This window comes from Microtus pennsylvanicus, chromosome 6 (genome assembly GCF_037038515.1).
Source record: "Microtus pennsylvanicus isolate mMicPen1 chromosome 6, mMicPen1.hap1, whole genome shotgun sequence".
NCBI classification, from domain to species: domain Eukaryota; kingdom Metazoa; phylum Chordata; class Mammalia; order Rodentia; family Cricetidae; genus Microtus; species Microtus pennsylvanicus.
Genome location: NC_134584.1, coordinates 108,154,724 through 108,178,993, shown reverse-complemented (window position 1 = coordinate 108,178,993; position 24,270 = coordinate 108,154,724). Strand labels below are relative to the sequence as shown.

General features: G+C 44.9%; 1 protein-coding gene across 4 annotated transcripts; it reads right to left on the bottom strand.

Annotated features, from left to right (window-relative positions):
- Positions 1-76: 76 nt before the first annotated feature.
- Mlkl (mixed lineage kinase domain like pseudokinase) lies at positions 77-24,270 on the bottom strand. 4 transcript variants are annotated; one of them, XM_075977308.1, is made up of 12 exons: positions 23,831-24,269; positions 22,135-22,342; positions 20,757-21,177; positions 17,090-17,163; positions 15,596-15,779; positions 12,500-12,597; positions 10,302-10,437; positions 9,708-9,792; positions 6,778-6,929; positions 5,945-5,994; positions 5,525-5,665; positions 77-3,308 (listed from the first exon to the last, which is right to left on the bottom strand). In XM_075977308.1, the coding sequence occupies exons 3-12, from the start codon at positions 21,173-21,175 to the stop codon at positions 3,277-3,279; spliced, it is 1,371 nt and encodes a 456-aa protein (XP_075833423.1). In that variant the 5' UTR covers positions 21,176-21,177; positions 22,135-22,342; positions 23,831-24,269; the 3' UTR covers positions 77-3,276. The 4 variants fall into 4 exon arrangements, with proteins under 4 accessions (XP_075833423.1, XP_075833421.1, XP_075833422.1 ...); XM_075977306.1 differs by lacking the exon at positions 22,135-22,342; XM_075977307.1 differs by lacking the exons at positions 22,135-22,342; positions 23,831-24,269 and adding an exon at positions 23,712-23,826.

Genomic DNA, 24,270 nt, shown 5'->3' with positions numbered 1-24,270 from the left:
CTCCTGAGTGCTGGGATTAAAGGCGGGCGCCACCACCACCCAGCTATGTTTTTAAAATCAAAGCTTCAGGCACAGATTACATTGCCGCATTTTTAGTTTATTAATTCAGCAGCCAATTTTTAGTAAAATTGGTAGAGGACAATATAAATAATAGATACTTTGTATATTTTCTTCTCTAAACTTGTTACCAAGGTCAGTACCAACTTATATTTATTTATATTTTATGTGCCGTGGTGTTTTGTGTTAGTGCACCCCTATCATCCTGGCATTCAGGAAACTAAAACAGTAGGATCAACTAGAATAAGCCTGGGTACGTAGTGAGTTTCAGGACAGTCTGGGCTACAGAATAAGAACCTGTCCTAAAAAAACAAAAACAAGAGACTGGAGAGATTACTTAGTGATTGTGGTAGTTTGAATGTAATTGGTCCCCATCAGCTCATAGAGAGTAGCATTATTAGGAGGTAAGACTTTTGTTGGACTAGAATGCATTTGTTTGAGGAACTGTGTCACTGTGGAAGTGGACTTTGTGGTCTCCTATAAGATCAAGCCACGCCCAGTGTCTCACACCACTTCCTGTCGCCTGCAGATAAAGAGGTAGGACTCTCAGCTTCAGTACTATGTCTGCTTGCATGTTTCCTTGTCCCACCATGATGACAATGGACTAAACATCTGAAGCTGTAAGACAGCCCATTCAGTGTTTTCCTTTGTAAGAGTTTCCATGGTCACAGTGTCTCTTTGCAGCAATAGAAACCCTAAGGCAGTGGCTAAGACCTCTTGCTTCTCTTCACTTTGTTTTCCAGCATCTATGTAAGACATCTCCTGTTTGTAATTCCAGCTCCAGGAGATCTGATACCTCTGATGATCTCTGAAGGAAACTACGGTATCATGTATGTGCCCACATGCAGGCACACACACACCCCTACACATAAATAGAAATAATCAAAATAAATCGTTTTTAAAACCCCATCAAGCTGGATAAGTGGTGGTGCACACCTTTTCTCCCAGCCTGCACAGAGGACACCTGGTAACCAGGCAACAACCTATGTAAACAGTCAGGAGGGAAGCTAATGGCTCCTGATCTGATTAGCACATTCACCAGATGCTGCAGTTTCTATGGGCCTAGGGCTGAAGTTTACACTTATTGCTCTAAGCGGTAGAAACAAACAGCCTGGGTCTCTAAATTACCAGCTCCGAGGTATGCTGTTCTTAGCTGTCCTGATCCTGGTCATTGTGGGACCTCATTTTACTATGTAGCTGAAGATGATTAAACTTTTTTGTTTTGTTTTGTTTTGTGTTTTTCTATTTTTTTGTTTTGTTTTGTTTTTTGAGACAGGGTTTCTCTGTAGCTTTGGAGCCCGTTCTGGAGCTAGCTCTTGTAGACCAGGCTGGCCTCGAACTCACAGAGATCTGCCTGCCTCTGCCTCCCGAGTGCTGGGATTAAAGGCATGTGCCACCACCGCCTGGCTGTGTGTGTTTTTCCAGATATGTTTCTCCGTGTAGCCTTGGCTGTCCTCTGTAGAAGGACAGAAGAACAGAACTCACTCTGTAGACCAGCCAAACTAGACTGGCTTGGAACTCACAAAGATCCTCCTGCCTCTACCTCCTAAGGGCTGGGATTGAAGGTGTGCACCACCACCGTCCAGTGATGACTGAAAGTTTTGTTTTGTTTTGTCTTGTTTTTTGAGACAGGGTTTCTCTATGTAACAGCCCTAGCTGTCCTGGAACTATCTCTGTAGACCAGGCTGGCCTCACACACACAGACATCCGCCTGCCTCTGCCTCCTGAGTGCTGGGATTAACGGTGTGTGCCACCACCACCAGGTGATGACTGAACTTTTAATCTTTCTGCCTTACCTACCACTAAGTGGACTTTTGGGCATCAAACACAGGGCTTTGTACAAGTACTCTGTACAACAACATCACTGAACAACCATCACTGGTCCCTAGATCACAACAATATGGAGATCTCTAGGACCTGATGGACAAAGTCAGACGTGATCAGAGGCCAGGCCATGGACATCCAAACAGCAAGTTTTGTATTTAGTTCAGTGGTCAAAGGGAAGGGTTGTGCAGGGTTCACTATTACTACCGTTGTGTAGCAAACACCCCAAAACTTAGCGGCTTAAGACAGAGATATACTTATTGAGCTCATGTTTTTGTAAATTGGCAGTGGGGTAGACTCAGCTGGGTAGCTCTTTGATCTTAACTGGGCTTCCTCATGCAACTGGGTCAATTGCCAGGCTGACTGGCTGGCTGGCTTAGCGTGAACTCAGATGGGACCATTTGCCGCCACTCTGTGTATCTCCTCCTCATCTACCAGCATGCCTACCACTCTTGTGCATGGGTGGGCACTGTTTCACGAGAGGGAGGGAATATTTTAAAGCCTAGACTTGGAAGTGGTCCACTGTTCCTTCTTCCACATGCTGTTGAAACAATCAAGCCATTAGCCGGCTCAGATTCAAATGCTGGGGAAATAGAGGCCATTTCTTGATAGGATCCCTCAAATCATGAAAAGAGCCATGGACATAAAACCATTTACCAACTTTCGTAAATAATCTGCAGTTAATCTTAGCAATATAGTTTTAGAAATACTGGGAATTCTTTATAGCTGGAATTGGTTTTTTGTTGTTGTTGTTGTTTGTTTGTTTTTTGAAACCGGTCTCTGTATGCAATCCAGGTTGTCCTGGAAGTTGCTATGTAAACAGCTAGCCTCAAACAGAGATCCACCTGTCTCTGTCTCCCAAGTGCTGGATAAAAGGCATGTGCTACCACTTTAGGCTGGAATTGTTTTCTTTCTTTCTAATCTTTTTTTCTTAATAATTTATTTTATGTGCATTGGTGTTTTGCCTGCATGTGTATCTGTATGCGGTGTCAGATTCTCTGGAACAGGACTTGTGAACTGCGATGTGGGTGCTGGGGATTGAACCTGGGTCCTCTGGGAGAACAACCGGTACTCCTAACTGCTGAGCCATCTCTCCAGCCCCATGGAGTTGCTTTCTATTTGTAACAAATAAGAACTTTGCCAGGTGTGGTGGCCCATGCCCTTAATCCCAACATTGAGGAGGCAAAACTAGAAGATTTCTTTCAGTTTGAACTCGGTCTGTTCTATATAGCCAGTTCCAAGCTAACAGGGGCTACATGGTGAGACTACATTTAAAAAATAAAAGTTTTGCACCTAGCAAAACTTGATACTAACAGATATGAAAGACAAATGTCCAGTTTGTTTCTCTTCCAGCTTCTTGTCCAGGAGTCTTCCGTTTAGGTTTGCACACACACCTCAGTTAATTGCAGACAGTCTCTCTAAGATTTCTATGAAGGAATGAACAGAAAGTGAGACAAGAGCAAGTTACTGACAGCCAAGCTAGAAACACAAACGCATGTCTACAATAGAAAATACACAGAAACTGTTTGTCTGGCTGGTGCATAAACTGTTTGCACACACAGACTCCTAAAACACCACCTATGAAAACCTAAATCCCAAATGAGGCATCATGTGTGTGCCTATAATCTTGAAACATTTGTAACCCCAACTCCAAGGGGGTCACAGACAAAAGGATTACTGAGGTTTGATGGCTTTCCAGGCTAGCTGAGAAAATGAAGCCCCCAGGCTCAAGAACAGACCCTGCCTCAAAAAGAAAAAGTAAATGACCTAGTCATTCTTTGGTGACAGGGTATTGAGAGAGAGGACCAGGAGATCAGATGAAAAGAAAGTAGAGAAGATACCAAAGTTTGGGAGTGGGAAGGCTTGCGTAAGCTATGTCTTACGCCAAGGAAGCTTATGAAGTAGTACGGCATCTTATATGTTGTTTCCAGGGGAGACATGGGACAGAGTCAGCAGCTATCATACAGTGAGACAAAGTCAACAAGAAGTTAATCAAATAACGTTGCACAAGGGATATCTCAAGAACATTACAGACCAAGCACACAGAAGCTTGAGAATGATAACCAGAGCCCTGTACACTGGGAAGAGTTGGGTTCTTAGAATCAGCTCTCCCAAGGCCCAAGCCACAGGCCATTACCCACTCTATAAAGAATATTTCTGGTTATTATGTTTATGATATGATATTATATTATTTATATTATATTTTTGGTTTTTTGAGGCAGGGATTCTCAGTAACTATGGAGCCAGTCCTGGAACTTACTCTGTAGACCAGGCTGGCCTTGAACTCACAGAGATCTGCCTGCCTCTGTCTCCTGAGTGCTGGGATTAAAGACACGCGCCACCACTGCCTGGTTTACTCCTTGCTTTAGAGAAGGAATTGTCATCCTTCTCCAAACCTCAGGGAAAGCCTTGCATCAGTTCAGCTCTCAACAGGTGAAGATGCATAAAAGACAGCTGATGCCCTCTTGAGGGTCTCTCTCTCTCTCTCTCTCTCTCTCTCTGTCTGTCTGTCTGTCTCTGTCTCTCTCTCTCTCACACACACACACACACGCATATGAATAAGTATATAAGCCAGGTGTGGTGGCACACACCTTTAATTCTAGCACTTGGGAGGCAAAGGCAAGGGGATCTCTGTGAGTTCAAAGCCAGCCTGGTCTTCTGCATAGGGAATTCCAGGACAACCAGAGCTGTACAGTGAGATATTGTCTACAAAAAAAGCCAAACCAAAAAAAAAAAAGGCTTACAAAAGGCTAAATCAGGGCTGGAGAAATGGCTCAGAGGTTAAGAGCACTGGCCGCTCTTCCAGAGGTCCTGAGTTCAATTCCCAGCAACCATTTGGTGGCTCACAACCATCTGTAATGAGATCTGGTGCCCTCTTCTGTCATCCAAGCATACATGCAGGCAGAACACTGTATACATAATAAATAAATGAATAAATATTTTTTTAAAGTATTTGAAAACATCTAAGTAAGTCAAAGAAATAATCCCAAGGATGCTGAAAAAAGGAGTAAAAGGGAGGGAGGGAGGGAGGGAGGGAGGGAGGGAGGGAGGAAGTAAAGAAATAGGCCTGAGAAAAGTAACCTGCTTCCATCTCTGAAGCCCCGCCTTGCTGACATCTGGGCTATATCATTCTTATTTGTGGTGGGATGTCCTATACACTTGAGGGCTCCATGTTAAGCTTTTGTGTGTGTGCTGCTGGGGACTGTGACCCCAGGGCTCCCATCCACGAGTCACACACAGTAACACTGAGGTACACCTCTAGCTCTGTCCTAGGTATAGCATCCCAACCTCTGTCCATTAGATGCCAAGAATACACACCCTGCCTCCCCTAGACCTGAATTGCAACAACCAAAATTGCTTTCAGAAGTCGTTAAATGTCCCCTGAAGGGGTACACCCAGAATTACCCCTGGGTGTGAATTTCTCTCCTGGAGCTTTAAGAAAAAAAAAAAACCCAAAACAACAACAACAAAAAAACCCAACTTTTACAATTGTGAAATAAATGTGTGGCTTGCATTCTTTTTTTTTATTCATCATTTTAAATTTATTTTACATACCAACCACAGTTTTCCCTCCCTCCTCTCCTCCCATCCCTGCTCTGCCCTTCTACCACCCCCATCCACCCACTCCTCATAAGAATCCTACCATCCACAGAGGGCCTTTGTTTGGGCTCATAGGCCCTGCACTCGCCAATGATCTCCTGCAATAGCTTAGGGCAATCTTCACCCACTGGCTCCTGCTTCTGGCCCTCAGCTACCAGCTCGTAGATCTTCTTCGAATCACAACCTACCATGGAAGAGAGAGGATGAGTGGCTTCATTTTCACTCACTTCTCTCTGGACATTGATAGCTAGGATTAGAACGAGGGACTTCAAACATGGGGGAAAAAAAAAAGAAAGGAAAGGAAAGTAAACAAAGAAACAACAGAGCTTTTAGTGACTACTAACCGGTTCAAGGAATCCCTGTATTAACCAAGTGGCTATGGCAGCACTAAGGGGGAATTTCTGGTCTCTCAGAAGGTTGATCCAACTACAACCCCAATAGGGCCAGCCTTCATGTTCTTTACCTTGGAATGGGATCTTTCTAGTGACAATCTCCCAGAGCACGATTCCAAAGCTGAAAGAAAATCAAGGGTTTATCAGGTGGCCCAACTCAGTGGGCAAAGAACTTGCCTCGCGGTACTCTTTTGAATTTGACCTCCAGAAACCAAGTAGAGGTAGGAGGAGATAAATGACCCAAAAAGCTATTGCCTGGACTTCATACACGTGTCATGGCCTGTGCAAGCCACCCTTCCGTACATTGCTGGAGAGATGCTGATGGTTTAGCACACGTACATCACTGGAGAGATGCTGATGGTTTAGCACACTTGCTGACCTGAGTTCTGTTCCTAGCACCCAGATGGCAATTCACAGCTATCTGTAATTCTGATTCCAGGGGATCAGATGCCCTTTTCTGGTCGCTGTGATGGCTCAGAGGTTAAGAGCACTGCCTGCTCTTCCAGAGGTCCTGAGTTCAATTCCCAGCAACCACATGGTGGCTCACAGCCATCTGTAATGAGATCTGATGCCAACACTATATACATAATAAAGAAATAAGTAAAATCTTTAAAAAAAATGAAACCAAAAATTTAAGCATGTAACATATTTCTTTTCCCATGCTCCTTGAGCCATTTCAGAAAACACTGAATTTTCTGGTTACTGCCTGACTCCAGGCAACACCCCACCACACCCACTGCATGATCAAAGCTAGAACCTACACACATTAGGGAGTACTGCCCCACTGACCTGCACCCCGGCCCCCTGTTCAACAGAGTTAAGATGGTCCTCCGAAGCGGAGTTCACCAGGGACTATACTGTCCTTCCTGCCTGAGTGAGAATTTGTACAAAAACATGCACACACCTATATATTTCATCTTGTCTGTTATATTTAAGATACGGATTTTTCAGTCTCTCAGGGGAGGTATATGCCGTTGGATGGTTTCTCTCTGCGTTAGTGTGTTTTGTCTTCCGACTGATGGAAGTTTGCGTCTTACTTAATTCAAATCCTGCAAGCTAGACAGAAAGATGAGTTAGAGGTAGATGTCGAAACGGCAAGCCCCAGGGTGGGGAGGTAGAAGGTGGAGCTGGGGTGGCTTTTTCCCTAGGGGATTTATTTCCAATGGTGCTTTCAGGCTAGGCTTGACATGATAGGTTCAATTCATCATGTTGTGCCAACCAAAGAGAAGCTCTTCTCTGGGACAGCTCTTCTCAATAGAATGGGGTAGGTGGTAGGGAAGAGTCTCTGAAACAACGGCTATAAGGTCCCTGTATGCTTTGGTAAGTTTACTGACTGAACGTACTTATTACTACTGCTAGGTCTAGGGCTTTCGTAGTGAAAGACCCAACTCCAATCAGCGAGGGGGGGAGGGGCAAGAGAGCTCCATCATGGCTTGATTTTCCCCAGGAGCAGCTGTAGAAGTGGCAGGAGGAACTCCTTTGTTCTGTCTGTCTTCGCACGGTATTGCTTGGATTTTGCATGAAAAGTGTGAGTTATCTTTGTCACCCCGGAAGTCATACATGCCTAAAGATGTCACTGCATGACTAAGGGAGCGCATGTTTTTGCTCCCCATGGAGCTGACATTAGCATCATCAGTTTGCAGAAAGAGAACAGGCTGACACAGTCAGCCAGGTACCCAAATCTAAGGGTGAGGTCAAGAAAAAGTTGAGAGATACAGATAGATGGCAGAAGGTGTGATTCCACACGCCTTTAGTCCTAGCACTCAGGAGACAGAGATAGGTGAATTCTGTAAGTTCAAGATCAGTCTGGTCTACATAGCAAGTTCCAGGACAGCCAGAGCTACATATAGTGAGATCCTATTCCAAAAAAACAAAACAGAACAGCAGAAGACACTTAGGTGGGGAAGGCATCTGAAAGGCAGAAAGGCTCTGTCTGCAGGAGGCTGGAAGGAAGAGCAAGCTGTGCACCTGTGTGCTGGGAGCCTGTTGGTTGCTGTTGAAATGGGTGTGGTGATTTGAAAGAGAATGACCTCCAAAAGGAGTGGCCCTATTAGGAGGTGTGGTCTTCTTGGAGTAGGTGTGATCTTGTTGGAGGAAGTGTGTCACCGCTGAGGCAAGCTTTGAGGTCTCATATATGCTCAAGTTACTTCCAGCATCTCAGCTCATTTCCTGTTGCCTGCAAGATGTAGAACTCTCAGCTACTTCCACCATATCTGTCTGCACACTGCCAAGTCCCACCATGACAAGCCGCCTAATTACGTGTTTTTCTTTGTAAGCATTGGTGTGTCCATAGTGTCTCTTCACAGCAACAGAAACCTTAACTAAGACAATGAGTAAACTCAAAAAACTTGGGAAAGAGGCACTGATCCTGGCTGGATGCTAATATGGATATAAGGCTGCCATAGCAAAGAATGTTGATGACGGCACCTTGGCCCCCCTCCCTGGCATAGCCATGCTCAGGTGCCTGGGATTGACAGCTGCCTCTGGCAGAGTGACAGCAGTCATGGACAAGAAGAAAAGCACCAGGAGGTCAGATTGAGTCTCTGGTGAAAGTTTATGATTGCAATCACCTCATGCCCTCAAGGCTCTCCACAGATATCCCTTTGGACAAAAGGGTCACCAACAGGGACATTTTCTGGAACCCAGCTCTGAAACTCAAGGCCAGATGGGAGTTCAAAGTCAAGTTGGAGGCATGACAAGAGATGGGAGAGATCATAGGGTTCTGTCAGCAGCTTTAGTTTCAGTTGTATTTGTTTCTATCACTAAAAATTAAAAGAGAGAGAGAGAGAGAGAGAGAGAGAGAGAGAGAGAGAGAGAGAGCAAGCCCGGTGGTGGTGGCGCATGCCTTTAATCCCAGCACTTGGGAGACAGGCACCAAAGCTACAGAGAAACCTTGTCTCAAAAAACAAAACAAACAAACAACACACACACACACACACACACAGAGAGAGAGAGAGAGAGAGAGAGAGAGAGAGAGAGAGAGAGAGAGAGAGAGAGAGAGAGAGGGAGGAAGGGTTTTGGACAACGAATTAACAAACCCCTTTCTTCCTCTGAGCAAATGAAACAAGTCATGGTAGATTTTCAGCTAACCATCGGCTCTGTTCCCCTGAAAAACTGATACAGGTAGACCATCAACCTATGCTTCTTAGTCACCTAATTATAAAAATTATTGCTGGTATACAAATTGCTTTGGGGTAGGGGTTGGGGGGCATAAATACCTAACAGGCATGCTGTACTTTGTAGCAACCATTATACATAGGAACTAGCTTGTCCCTTGCAGGTTATGTCTATAAAGTTATGAGACATTGACTATTTTAAGTCATGAGACTTCGAAATCTGGATGGCTCAATACCCAGCCAATGGGAGCCTCCTTCTTTAGCCACTGGTAGGAGCAAAGCCTGGATGAATGTGAGGGCCCCCACTGGAGAGAAGGAGTTGATGCTGCTAGCTAGGTGTGCTCCCTGTGAAGCCTTGTAAGTCACCTCAAATGACAAGTGTGGCCCACGACAATCCTCTGATTCTGAATGCCCAGTTGATCATAAGCAGATGCCCTGGTAGGTGTTCAGTGATGGAGAAGTGGTGTCTAAATGTCTAAGAGAAACGGTTCTTTGCTCATCCCTGCTCTGGGGTGGGAGGAAGGTAAGCACATCCGAGTGGGAGGCAAGGGCAGAGTTTGTTCTGTAGTGGGCATCCAGAAAGCTGTATAAGCAGGTGAAGAGGTGCACTCAGTTCGAGAGAAATAAGAAGGTGCGGCCTTTCTGCAATACCCTCTTCTAGGCAGCAACCATAGCTAAGCTCTGACCAACTCAAGGAGACCTTGGAGGATGTACTCACCTTTACGTTGTAGCCTTCAGCTACCAGGAAGCTGGAACTGCTGATGTTTTTGTGCAGTTGGTTGGATGTTTCTGAATGGTGTAGCCTGATGACAACCAAAGGTAGGGTGTATTAATGATCTTGGCATAAACAGTGTGTAGTGGGATAATGAGGCTGGCTAGTACCCTGCCTTTCATGGGGGTGGCTCTCTGTGGGCAACCTCGAAAAAGGCACCTGCTCAGCATCAGAGTTTGCAGTGAAACAGTGGAAGGAAGGGAAATTGGAGCTTCTGGCCCGTCCTCCCATCACCTCTGAGAGCATTAGTAGTGCGGTCCTCAGTGCTGGGATTACAGGTGCACCCCACTACTGCCTGGCTAGACTCCTCCAGTTCTTTTTTTTAAAATCTATTTATTTATTATGTATACAGTATTCTCGGTATTCTGTCTGCATGTATGCCAGAAGAGGGCACCAGATCTCATTACAGATGGTTGTGAGCCACCATGTGGTTGCTGGGAACTGAACTCAGGACCTTTGGAAGGGCAGGCAGTGCTCTTAGCCATCTCTCCAGCCCGACTCCTCCAGTTCTTTGAGGTGACTATTTAACCCTTCTGGTACCTGTACAAGCCTCTGGCTGCTCCCAGGACTAAGAAGATGCGCACACTCAGAGGGAGGTCCTTTTCTTCATCCAGCAGTTCCCTCAGGGTTCCAAGTTCACAGTACTCCATGACAATGGAGAATTCAGGGGGCTTCACTAGGAAAAGAGGAATGGAGAATTCAGGGGGCTTCACTAGGAAAAGAGGAAAAGACGCAGACAGCGGTGAAGATCCAGCCTCACTCAGGACTCCTATAGTCACAAGTCCCTTCTCAGCTTTTTCCTGTAGTGATACATTCGCTCTAAAGCAAGCCTCATTTCTTCCCCAGCCTAAGACCAACTTGACTTTAAAGTACAACATTTCAGTCTAAAGGAAACTGAAATAACACTCTCTTCGGAGATGGCTGGGGGGACTTACTCTCCTTGGAGGAGTTATTTCTTTCATTTCTAGCCTCTGACCTGGGATTTTGACTTCTGGTCTAAACTCTTCACCAGTCAGTCCCTTCCACACACAGATTAGGTTGGATTAAGGCTATGGAGTAGTTTTCAGAAGGGAGATGTTGCTGTCCTCTCTCTAGGCAACAACAGCAAAAATGAACAGCAAGGACTTCCATGCTGCGAGAGGAAATGGAGCCATAGTAACCCTTAGTTTTAGCTAAAGGATAAGAAGCAATTAAAGTCACATTAAAAACCAAGGGGCTAGCCGGGAAGTGGTGATGGCACACGCCTTTAATCCCAGCACTCGGGAGGCAGAGGCAGGTGGATCTCTGTGAGTTCGAGGCCAGCCTGGTCTACAAGAGCCAGTTAAAGAACAGGCTCCAAAGCTACAGAGAAACCCTGTTTAAAAAAAAAAAACCAAAAAACAATGAAAAGCTAAGGGGCTGGATGTGGTGTGCCATTGTATTGATCCCAGCGCTCAGACTCTGGAGGCAGAGGCAGGCAGATTTCTGTGAGTTCAAATCCACCCTGGTCAATGGAACCAGTCCCAGGTCTACTACTTAAGTAGAACTTGTCTAAAAATAAACAAAAAAAAAAAAAGGAAAGAAAAGAAAGAAAACAAAACATACCCTTGACTTAGGTTAGCATCTCAACAAGCAACCCCTGGGTTCTCAATGGATAGGGAAGGGGAGACACAGCTCCGTTAGTTGAAAGGAGAAGGGAGAACTAGAACAGAAATAGTGAACATTGGTAATAACCTCACTGCTACCAGTGAGGGGTCTTGATGGGGTTTATTTTCTCTGTCAGAGAATTAAAGGGCAGGAAAACTCTTGAGACAGGTAGCAGTGGGGAAAAATCTCAAACACAGCAGGCAGAGTCAGCTGTAAGGAATGGCTTTCGTGAGGCGTGAGAAAGAGAAAGAGGGCAGGTGTGTGTGTGTGTGTGTGTGTGTGTGTGTGTGTGTGTGTGTGTGTGGTGGAGGTAGAGAGAGCAAGCACACAGAAACACCCTCTCCTCTGCAAATCAGTTGACTCGAGAGTCTGAAAATCCAGTCTCTTCTCCTGGGCTGGGTTTTTAACGTTTTTGAAGGGTCTTCCTCTCCTAATTTGGGATGAGTCAGTTGGAACAAAGACAGGATTGCTCGCTCACAAATGTTGTGTAAAGCAGCGTTTGGAGAGGTGTGGCGTGAAGTCACATGTGCCCTATTGCCAAGTCTCTGTTTTTGGCTTTGGTCTTGAGTCTGGTCAGGAGAGTGAGAAAGGAGCTGCCCATCTTCAGAGTCTGTCTTCTTTGACTTAGTCATGGCCCCTCTCCTTGTCTGTCTGCCTACCAGGGAGTCTGTCCCTTAGTCATGGCCCTCTCCTTGTCTGTCTGTCCAGTAGAGAGTCTGTCTCTTTGTCCCTCACTGCCACCCTAGGAGCTGCCCTTAGAATGTAACACAGTGCCACCTTGAGTCTCTGGAGCCTGCGGCCTTTCAAAGGCCTGGCTCTTGCCTTTCTTTAGGATGCTGGCCAGAGGTGAGGAACACTTCCTCTGGTACCTGAGCTTTTCTTACAGTCTCTAAAGTTTTCCTCCCCATCACGTGACTGTTTGTACACCATGTGGCTGATCTCCATGCCTAACCCAGATGGCACAACTTTCTTTCTAACCTCTTAAATGCTCACCTATCAATCTGTAATTATCTTTAAAGCTCAAAAAAAAAAAAAAAAAGAGTAACACATTAAAACAGAGACAGCATCTTCTAGGCAGTCAAAAGCTTGACCAATCCCGGAAGCCTCCTTACCCGTTTCATCAATGCAAATCCCAAATATACGCAAGACATTGGGAGAATCAAATTTCTTCATGGTTGTGATCTCGTTGTGGAAAGCGTGCCTCACTGTACTAGGAGAGTGAGAGGAGAAATTAGCATCTGGACTCTGACAGTCCCCCAGAGAATGTGTGGTGTAGTAGGGGCTTGAGACACTCTCGGATCCCAGAATCGTTGATGGGCTTGGCTACCAGTCTAACTTCCCAGATGCAGAATTACTCCCTCCGTGTCTGTCACAAGAAAGATAGTATTTCTTAATCCTATTATTTGGTATTATCTGGTATTTGATAGAACTGTATTTTTGTGACTTATATAGAAAATTAAGATGTTGAGTTTTTATTACTAGTCATATTTTATTTTAGTAAATGTCCTGAAAAAAAACTGTGATGTGTGTTCTTGATTAGCAAAAATAAGGAAATTAATTGAAAATTTATAAACAAAAATCCCTTCCTGAACATGGCCTTGGGAATGTGGGCATCAGTTATTATAGAGGATCCCAGCACCCACTAACTCAGCCCAGTCTGATAGTTCACACTGTGTGAGGCTCCAAGAGAAAACGACATTTGTCCAAGATCAGGCAAGCAGAGCAGGACCAAAGCATATAGAAATCGACTATTTCAATGTGCTAGCAATGAAAAATATGAAAACAAAAAAGAGAATAATTTCTTTTACAATAGTGTAAAAAATAGCAAGAAATTTAGGAATAAATTTAACAAAGCCAAGCATGATGATGCATGCCATCAACCCCAGTTCTCCAAAGGCAGAGGCAGGAGGATCTTTGTGAGTTCCAGGCCAGCCAGGGCTACAAGACAAATTAGTAATAATATCAACAGACTCCTCCAACCCCCCCTCAAAGGCCCAATCAGTACGTTCACTGATGCAAAAACAGATAAATTGACCCTTGGGACAGATCAGAGATATAGAAACTAGACTGATGTTTATACAAAAACTTATAGGATAAGTGTGGTGCTGCCCATTGGCGGGGAAAAGGATGGGTGATTTAGTAGACAATACAGAGAAAACTGATTTACTCTGTGGATAAACGAAAACTAGACCCTGCATAATATCACATAAAAAGACTGATAATATCACATAAACTTAAAAAATAAAGCTGAGGACTGGAGAGATGTCTCAGAGGTTAAGAGCACTGACTCTTCTTCCAGAAGACCTGGGTTCAATTCCCAGCATTCACATGTTGGCTCACTACCACCCATGACTCCAGCTCCAGGGGATTCAGTATCAGCTTCTGGCCTTTTCAGACACCAGGCATGCAAGCGGTACACAGACATACATGTCGAAAAATTGTCCATGCACATAAAATAACACAAACATTTAATACAGGCGAAAAAAAAAAAACCCAGAAGTTGCAAATGTGAAGGCAGAAGCTATGAAGAGGTAATTTACAGAAAAGCAAGTCAAATGGCTACTGTGAGTGCGGCAGCATTAAACGTGGGTGCGCACTCACCTCTGTGCGAGATACAGGAAGACAAAAATCATGTGCTCTCTGTCACATGCAGATCCTAACTTCTAATGTGTACATGTATGTAAATAGTGGACGGAGGTGTTTTAAAAAAAGTTTTAAAAACTGCAATGGTAGCCGGGCGATGGTGGCGCACGCCTTTAATTCCAGCACTTGGGAGGCAGAGGCAGGCGGATCTCTGTGAGTTCGAGACCAGCCTGGTCTACAAGAGCTAGTGCCAGGACAGGCTCCAAAATCACAGAGAAACCCTGTCTCGAAAAACCAAAAAAAAAAAACAAAAAAAAAAACAAAAAAAACCTGCAATGGTTAAGCACATATAAATAAGTGATCAAATGTATTAGTAAATGGAGAAATGCTTTCATATCTGATCTCACTTTACAAGGATAAATCAAATTTAGAAACACCAGGGATCAGTCAGTACATGAAACATAGGCATTCTCAGGCACCACAGGTGGAGTGTAGCCATATCCACCCCCTCTAAGCTTTCTGGGAGTACTTAGCCAACTTAGGTATTGTGGAGCCTATGATCCAACAGTTCCTATCCTGGAGTTACAGCCCCAAGAAATTCTTATACAAGTAGTGGGGTGTAGTTCAGTGGCAGTGTTTGCCTCCATGTGTGAAGTTCAGGGTTCAATTCCCAGTACCTCAAAATTGCCATACATTCATTAAGGGCTATGTATGGTGGCATTATTTTCAGTTGGAAGCAGATGGTTTACATCATGGGAAATAGGCAAAATGTGGTCTGAGATATCAAATGGATTCACTTCAAATGAAAGGACTTCATGTTCCATGATGCTGAGTCAAGAAAGTGAGGCAAGTGGCCAACAGACATGCCACTTTGTCACCTGTGAGAAATCAATACTGTATAACAGAATAACGAAAGAGTATATTTTACAGGAAAACAAGAATAAAACACTGTAATCATTGTCTGTAGAATTCCCAGCACCACACCAAAAAGGGGGGGGATGAAGAATGGAGAAGCAAGATTATGAGGTAATAATTGTTGTTTTGAGATAAGGTCTCTATGTCTGGCTAGTCTGGAACTCGCTATATATAGACCAGGCTGGCCTTGAACTGGGATTGCCTGTGTCTGCCTCGTGTGTGCTGTGATTTTAAGGGGTGACACCATTATGTCCAGAAAAGACTATAAATTCTGGATGATACATAAATCCATGAGTACAAGGGGGAAAGTTCTAGAGCTGAGGTAGAAAGTTACTCAACGCTAGTCTGTTTCTTTTCCTTTTGTGTGCACAAGTGTTTTGCCTGCATGTATGTCTGTATCATTTGTGTGCCTGGAATCTGTGGGCTAGAAGAGGGTGTCAGACCCCCTGGAATTGGAGTTACAGATGTTTGTGAGCTGTGATATTGGTGCTGAGAACTGAACCTGAGTCCCCTGTAAGAGCAACAAGCCCTATATTGAACCAATTGTCCAGTCCAATATCCTCTGTTTCGTAATAATACAGATTAAGTCATCTAACCCTTTAGAGCCTGATTGCCCCATTTAATAATGGGGAAAATATAGCTGTCTCCTTGGGAACTTATAGAGAATAAATGTTGATACGTGTGAGACTCATAAGCTACAGCTTACCAACCTGACACTTCTGGCTTGGGGATTGTTGAATACTTTGATGGTAACTGGCGATCTGTGATACTCTCCTCTGTAAAATGTGCTGAGGTCATTTTTCTTCAGTAAAGTCCATGGAGAGCTGGTAAGATGTTCCTTCTCAATCTCCTTGATTTTTTCCTGTGGGATCTTCTGTGTGGGTTGTAATGAGCCTGAGACAGAAGGAGACAAAAAGTCAGTGTGATAAAGGTGTAGTCAGGGAAGTGGCCTCTTTGTGATGTGACGGGGATGGTGGTGCTCCACACCATGAACCATGGCTAGAGCTTCCAGTGGACTCAACTCCAGGTAGAAGGTCCTCTGTGTCTGCGGTACGTGTAGAGACACATGTGAGGTTAGTAGTATTGTTTTGTGTACTTCATTGACCTCCTCTTCCAACCTATTTTTTTCTCTTTCTTATGATGCCTGTGATTGAACCAAGGAACTTGTGTGTGCTTGGTGAGTGTTCTATTATTGAACTATGTCTCTAGCCTCCTTTTTCGATCTTGCCTATCTTTCTGGTTTTAACGCCAGCCTCTTTTACCTTGGAGTTCTCCTTACTCCTGGTGCCACACAGCTTAACACTAGGGACCTGGCGTTATGTCCAGTCTTTTCAGATCAAATAGAGAGACAGTTCAAGCTCAGCAACTATACTGCTGTCAGTTGTGTGACTGATCCCTCCTAGATTGATGCATTTCCTTCCTCAGAAGTTCGTGGAGTTCATAGGAAACTTACAAGACTGAGGAAGTTCTGGAAACATACAGGGCTCACAGCAGTCTCTGCATAGTAAACCATTGCTGGGTGAGAGGAGACCCTTGTAGGAGACCAGCGATCCAGCCTTCCTAAGTTCTTGCTCATGTAACTTGTGTGTGTGGGGGGGGGGGGTAGGTCATTCAAGTGCCCAAGATCATCATTCTTTCATAAGCAGCTTCTCACCCATGCTCCTGCAAGTAATGGTAATACTTTGGTTCATCAAGATAGACTTGGACAAATTGTTCTTTCATCTGAAGGCCAGCTAGGTTTATGGGAACTTGACACAAGCTAGTCATTTTGAAAGAAGGAACCTCAGTTGAGGAAATGCCCATAGCAGATTGGCCTAATTTCTTGATTGACAATTGATGTGGGAAGGTCCAGTTCACTGTGGGTAGTGCCACTCCTGGACTGGTGGTCTTAGGTGTTATAAGAAAGCAGGCTGAACAAGCTATGAGGAGCAAACCAGTAGGCAGCACTCCTCCATTACTTCAGTTTCTCCAATGCTTCAGTTTCTGCCTCCAAATTCCTGTTTTGAATTCCTGCCTTGACTTCCTTTAGTGATGGAATGTGACCTGAGAGTAGTAAGCTAAAAAAAAAAAATCCCTCTCCATATCCCCAAACCTGTGAGCAGAGAAAACGGGACAGGGCAGGAGCAGAGTAGGCTGGAGTTCCTAGCAAACAGATAACTTCTAATTCGGGAGCATCCACTGCAACAGAGCATGTGACAACTTACACTGTTTCAGAGTTTCCTTGATTTCTTCCACGTCAATGCTCACCTTCATCAAGAGAGCTCGCAGATTTTCTGTTCTGCAGGAAGAAGGGGCAGCACGTGATTAACAATACAAGCCCTAAACAAAAAGTATATGTGCATCAAAACAAAAATGCTAATTAAAATCACCAAGGTGTCAGATTTTAACTCTAAATAATCATACGGCAGGAAATACTACCATTAATACTCATCTTTCTATTTTCAAATGCAGAGGAAATGCCCCGAAGTCTGGCTGTGTGGATCTCTTTGATCATTGCCTTTAACTCAGTGATTACCCATGTAATTCCATTACTGGGACTATATCCTAAAGTTATTCTGAAACACACACAAAGATGCTCGTTTATGAAATTATAACAGTGAACAATTGGCTATAATTTGCATGTTCAATATATCTGGTCCATATATACCAAGGAATACTAGAGAAACCTATGGAAATTTATTTGGAAGAATACTCAAGATTATCTATTGAGAAGAAGAATCAGAATACATACATGTAAATCTCCAGAGAGCAGGAAAAAGATAATACAGACTGTGTCTGAGATGTAAAAGAGGTCCCCTGAGGTCAGGGATGAGGGGAAGATTAACTCCTTATGCTGGGCCTCTCTGCCCGTGCCTGCCCCCACCCCCAGAGGATCTCACTATGTAACTCTGGCTGACCTGAAACTCATCATGTAGACCAGGATGGTCTTGAACTCCCAGGGATTTCCTCCTGCCTCTGCCTCCCAAATGATAAGATTAAAGGCATACACTTCTATACCCAGCTATTCTGGGCCTTTAAAAAATCTTTTGGGGGCTGGAGAGAGGGCTCAGTGGTTGAGAGCATTGCCTGCTCTTCCAAAGGTCCTGAGTTCAATTCCCGCAACCACATGGTGGCTCACAACCATCTGTAATGCGGTCTGATGCCCCCTTCTGGCCTGCAGACATGCACACAAACAGAATATTGTATACATAATAAATAAATAAATGTTTAAAAAAATCTTTTGTATGTGGTGCCCTGTGAATGCATCACCCATACCGAAACATAAAGGGCGAGCAGGATGTCAGTCCTGTCTTCCAGGTTAATGGCTTCCACATGATTCCTGCCACCATGAAGGGGTGGATCAGCATTTTCTCATGATTAGAAAGGTTGGAAGTCAGTCCTGCCCTCTAGCTGAACCAACCTCTCTATACTACCATATGCCCGTCCTCTCCAATCCCTGATTCTCTCTCTCTTTGATGGTGGGCATTTGAATGGATTACAGATGTCTTGGTTTCTCTTATTACACAAAAGAACTCATTTGCTTAAGACTCTCCTCACTTGTCCCACTTCGATGTTGGTCTGCCAACTTGACTGGGCATGGATCATCACCCCCATATCAGAGCAATAGGACAGTTACTCCTCTGAGCTTGAGCATCTAAAGGGTGTGTCCACGTGTGCTTCTGTTCTGGTCTTGGCACTGTTACTGTGATGAATGCCGTGATCAGAAGTCACTTCCACTTCTTTAGCTTACCTATTACAGTCTCTCATCTAGAGAAGCCAGGGCAAGGAGCTCAAGGCAGGAACCGAGAGGCAGGAACTGCAGCGAAGACCATGGAGGAGTACAGCTTACTGACTGGCGTGCTTTCCATGACTTGCTCCACTTGCTTTCTTGTACGGCCAGCACCACCAACCCAGGGGTGGCACTGCCCACAGTGCATTAGGTGCTCCCACATCAATCATTAGTGAAAAAATATTCCTCACAGACTTGCCTACATGATGGAGCATTTTCTCAGTTGAAGGTCTCTCTTCCCAGATGACTGGAGGTTGTGTCAAGCTGACACTACAAGACTCACCTCTTTGCTCCCTTTCTCTCTGCCCAACTCTCAGTATTGGGTTATAGATCTGTGCTTTCTCTATCAAAGAATTCAGGCCATTCCCGCTCCCCCCCCTCCAGTATCTTTTCTCTCAGACAGACCTGATAAGCCTCCTCCACCCTTGTAGCTCTAGGATACATTTATAGTCCTGCCTAGTTCATGCCTCCATGCCCCTTGGCACACAGTTAGGCCAGGCTATGTCTCGTGATACTATTGTGGGAACTCTCCTAGTGATCACATAAAAGGCCGTATCTTGGCTTATAGGCAGAGGCTGCTTGTTCATTCCCGGCCACCCAGACCCAAAATAATCACACAGAAACTATATTAATTGCAACACTGGTTGGCCAATAGCTTATGCATATTCCTAGCTAACCCTTACATCTTAAATTAACCCATTTCTATTAATTTGTGAATCACCACGAGGGTGTGGCCTACTGGTAAGGTTCTGGCTTTCCGGCATCTGTCTCCTTTGGCAGCTATATGGTGTCTTTCTAACTCTGCCTATCTTCTCTCTATATCTCTGTTTGAACTTCCAGTCTGGCTTTACTCTAGTAAGCCATTGGCTGAAACAGTTTCTTTAATCACCAATGGTAATAAAACATATTCATAGCACACGGTTTCTTTAATAACCAATGGTAATAAAACATATTCATAGCACACATCAACAGCTGTCTGTGGCCATCAGCCTGTAATTTGCCTGATAAAAAGTTAATCTTGTATCAGTTTCCTTTCCTTTCCTACAAACCTCTTTTAACGCTTAGCTAACCATGTTTGTGACTCATATCACTGGGTCATCATAAGTCCAAGAAGGTCATATTTGTTTCCTTGTTTCCCTTATCTTTCCTCTCCTGGTGGCCTAAGCTCAACTCTCACCCTCTACATGCAGGCTAGTCCGTGCCTCACTTCTTTAGAGCCTGGCTTTCCATGACGTTCAAGGGGAGGAGCCATTATAGCTCTAGCTATTGTTAACTCATCTACCCTCTAATGTGATCTCCTAACTCAGTTCCTGCTTCCGTTCTGACTCTCAGGTAGGTTGAGTTATTGACTTCCAGGTAGTAGCTGTATACAGTCATAGCAACATAGAGGACGAACCGTATGCCTTTGTCTCTTCACGTTGAGCGTTATCAGATGGATGGCTATTTTTAGTGGATGTGCCGCAAGTAGAGGCTTGAAAGATTATAGCTCAGCTAGGTCTCGTTCCTGACATTCTGCCACAAGAGCAATCTCGTCTCTGTATGGATTAGTCAAGGTGTACATGGAAATGTCTGTCTTGTCCGTTCTTTCTGAATTCTTGTGTATCATTACTTTACCTTGTGACTTTCAAGGGCTTCCGAGAAAATTAGCTTCCTATCAGCAGACTTTACACTCCATGAGTTTATCCCTAAGGTTTAGAACAGTATCGTGCATGCTGTACCCAATCCACGTTTCCTTAGTTTGTTGATTTAATTCTTTTTACTGGACAATTTTCACTTCAAGAAAAAGAGTCCCATAGAAGCCAAGATGGTAAGATATGAATTAGAATTCCATATATTACATCAAAGAGTGAACAGAGAAGCAAAGGGGACTCATAAGCATGTAACAATGTGTCCCCTCCTCCACAAAGACTTCCCCAGATTTCACTAGCCTCTATCATACAGCAGGATTTCTCAGTCACAAGTATATGCAACTGTTCAAACTCCTCCATTGTTCCTCTTCTTTGACAAATCAAAGTGAGGCTAAGATGCTCCCTGGTTTCATCTGTTCCTCCACTTCATCACCCAAACCCCATTTATTCTTTCCCAGTCTTTGGAATACTCACTCATCCTCTCTGGCATCCTGTTGATCTTCCTGCAGCCAGGATGCTTTTGAAGCAGAGCTCTGTTGATCAACCTGAAGACACAGCATCATCTGCTCCCAGACATCTCTCAGCTTCTCATTTACTTCAAGGAAGAGTATCTTGTCATTGCCCGCAGTTACAAACTTCCAAATACTGGACTTCTTGCTGAACTTTTCTATCTGCTGCCTAGCCTCCTGCAGGACAGTCTCAAACTTGTCCAGGGTTTTAGTTATGTTCTTTGGCAGATTGTTTGTTCCTTGGGCCTGGAGGCTCTGGAGAGGCTCTAGCAAGCCACGCACACGCTCCTTTAGACGCCGGCACTGATTCTGGCAGAGTTTCATTTCTTCACACTTTTTATAGATGAGCTGGCCTAAGGAGATGATCTGTCCCAATTTATCCATACCTGGAAGAGACCCACAGATTGGTTGAAATCCCACAATCCTGGGTGTATTTATTACTCAGCTAATTGAGGGTCAAGGGTATCTATGATCTCAGTGCCAGAAAGGGGATGCCTCTACCACGTAAGGCAGAGAGAGCTTGCCGTCTGTCAAATCTATTCTGTCCTTGTAATAGAGCTTGAACTTGGAAGTATTGGTCAGCTAGCACTATATCCTCAACCTCTTGCCACTCTGAGAGGCCTAACTATGGGTCATGAGTGGATGGGATCTGTGCTACTTTAGGATGAGACAGGTTTGCAAGGATAGGGTTTCAGGGATACTGGTACCCTAAGGAAAAGATCTTGGGTTCCTGAATAGTTGCTTTTGGAGGAAAACTGCCATTGTTGCCATACTTTCTGCTATGAACTGTGTGTTTTAAGATGCAGTTTCAGCTGTATGGGAGCCATTATATTTTTGGGTATTTTGGTCATATTATCTAGTCTATCCTAACACAGATGTTCTTTGGAAGTATGAGAAATACTTCAGGGGCCAAGCAGGCAGCCCAAACCAGTGGCGTGAGTTGCCTTAGAAACAGTGCTACAAAGGAGTATACTTCTAGGCAGATGTGCTGCTGTTGAAATCCCAGCACCCAGGAGGCTGAAGCAGAAGGACCACGAGTTCACAGCCAGCCCCAGCTACCTTCTGTCTCCAAAAAACCCAAAGCTGAGATTATAGCTCCATGGTAGAGTGTTTGGCCAGCCTTGGCTAAGGCTCTGAGTGTGCAGAAGAGAAGAGAAGCTCCTGGGGCCAGAGAGGTGCCTCAGTGGGTAAGAGCACGTGCTGTTCTTTCAGAGGAAATTCAATGCCCTCTTCTGACCTTTGCAGGCACCAGGCATGCCCATGGTGCACATGTGTGCATACACACACATACAGGCAAAACATTCACACACAAGAAATAATACGATTAATCTAAAAAAATAAACCCGAAAGGCTTCCTTTTAGTTTCTGTGACGTGGCCTTTCGGTTTATCTTTCACTTCTCCATTTTTGTTTTGTTTTGAGACAGGCTCTTGCTCTGTATCTCAAAATGGCCTAGACCTCTCCACCCTCGGCTTCATTATCCTGGTACCTTGGTACCTCTCTGTTTCAGACACACGGAAGAGTCCAGCCATTCACATCCTCTCTTCAAATCCTATAGAGAAAAAAGGCCCAAACTGGCCCTTGGGTTCATGGTCGAGGAAACCACTCCAGCTCCATCTAAACACATGCAGAGGTTACTCAGCAGGTGGATACCTGCTGTTCTGCAAGGACAAAGGGTCTCTCAATTTCACCTGACAGCCAGGAATCTGGATTTTTCACGTCAGACCTCCTGATTTTAAATTTTGCAAGGAAGTCGAAGAGTGTTTCCTTTCAGTCCATAAAGTGTTTGCTGAACAAACTTGAAGGTCTGAGCTTGGCTCCCCAACACTAGTGTAAAAGTCCGGGTGTGGCCTTTAAAACATGAGTCAAAAAGTGAACCCAGGGCCGGGCGGTGGTGGCGCACGCCTTTAATCCCAGCACTCCGGAGGCAGAGGCAGGAGGATCTCTGTGAGTTCGATGCCAGCCTGGTCTACAAGAGCTAGTTCCAGGACTGGAACCAAAAGCTACGGAGAAACCCTGTCTTGAAAAATCAAAAAAAAAAAAAAAAGTGAACACAAATTGTCAAACTGAAAGTAAGTACGTGGCAATCCACGGGCTTTTGTTTTCCTTGCTCACTGGATTCCACTGAACTGGGCAGGAGGCACGGGTGTTAACATCAGGGTACTCTTTACATCTGAGCCATTGCTACAGACTGTCAGGGCACTCTTACAGAAAATCAGTAGATCTCAGGGCCCAGCCATTCCCAGATGCAGAACACATTGCCTTCACTACTTTTCCTTGGATGTATGAGAGCAAAGGGGAAAAATCTGGAAGTAGTAATAACAACTTACTCTAAGCCCGACCATCCCCCACTAAAAAAGTATCAGACATATCTGGGCTTGGGGGCACACAACTTTAAATTCAATACTTGGGGGGGGGGCACAGAGAGATGTCTCTATGAATTCAAGGCCAGCCTGGACCACACAGTGAGTTCCAGGGCAGCCATAGCTACACGGTGAGACCTTGTCTTAATAAATAAATTAACAGTTTAAAAAACAGACATCCCTTTACAAACATTACATCAGATTACTTTATCCTTGCATGAAATGGGCCCTAGAAAAGGAAGTGGGCATTCATAGTTAAAGACTGGAATCCAGTTTGGGGTAGGGGGTGAGGGTGGTGGTAGTGCCTGCCTTTAATCTCAGAGGCTGAGGCAGGGAGATTCCTGTGAGTTAAATGCCAACCTGGTCTACAAAGTAAGTTCCAGGATGGTCAGGACTATACAGGGAAACCCTGTCTCTAAAAACAAACAAAAACAAAACAAAAAAGAAAAAAAGGAAGAAAAACACCAAACCAAAACAAAAACCCTGAATCGTCTGTCCTGGAAATAGATTGTCCTATCCAGTACCCACCTACTCAGCACCTCTGGGCAGGGTCCCTACCTTTTTCCTCTTCTCAAACCCCGTTCCTCGAGATCCGTCCTGCTTTGACAGAAGGCGAGCAAAGATCTTTGCAGACAGACAGCCCCTCTAACAGAGTCAGGGAATCGAAACCAACTCACCCCTGAATTCCAGGAAGTCCAATCTGTGATTCTGCGGTTTTCCCCGCTTCCTCCAGCCACGGCTTCTAGCTCTCTCGATCCTGCGGGCTCACCCTTGTGATCGTGGGGTCGATTGTCCCCTCTGTCCTACGCGCAATTGCAGTAGGATCAGTCTCCCGCTGCTCCTGGACCACGGTCTTCTGCCCAGCAGAGAATGCACCCTAGTCCGGAGCAGTTCTCCGGTCTCCAGAGCCTCTTCCCTCGGTGCGGTGCAGCCTGAGCGCTCCCGGTGCCTCCGAGGGACTCGCACAAAACGCTGTTCCCGCCGAAAGTCAAAGCTGGGGCGACGCAATCATGCCACAGCGGAATCCTCCCAACCAACCTGTTGGACAGCTGTTTCTGTCCAGAGTCCTCCTCCGTAAACCGGTGCGGGATTGATACTCCTCCTCCAGGTTCCTCTG

Excerpts from the sequence above, each read along its gene's own strand:
- Mlkl (XM_075977308.1), bottom strand. The coding sequence starts at position 21,175 with ATGGATAAATTGGGACAGATCATCTCCTTAGGCCAGCTCATCTATAAA. Across the intron at positions 17,164-20,756 it reads CAGGATGCCAGAGAGGATGA|AACAGAAAATCTGCGAGCTC; the intron begins GTGAGTATTCCA and ends TTCTTCCTGCAG. Across the intron at positions 15,780-17,089 it reads CAAGGAAACTCTGAAACAGT|GCTCATTACAACCCACACAG; the intron begins GTAAGTTGTCAC and ends CTTCTGTCTCAG.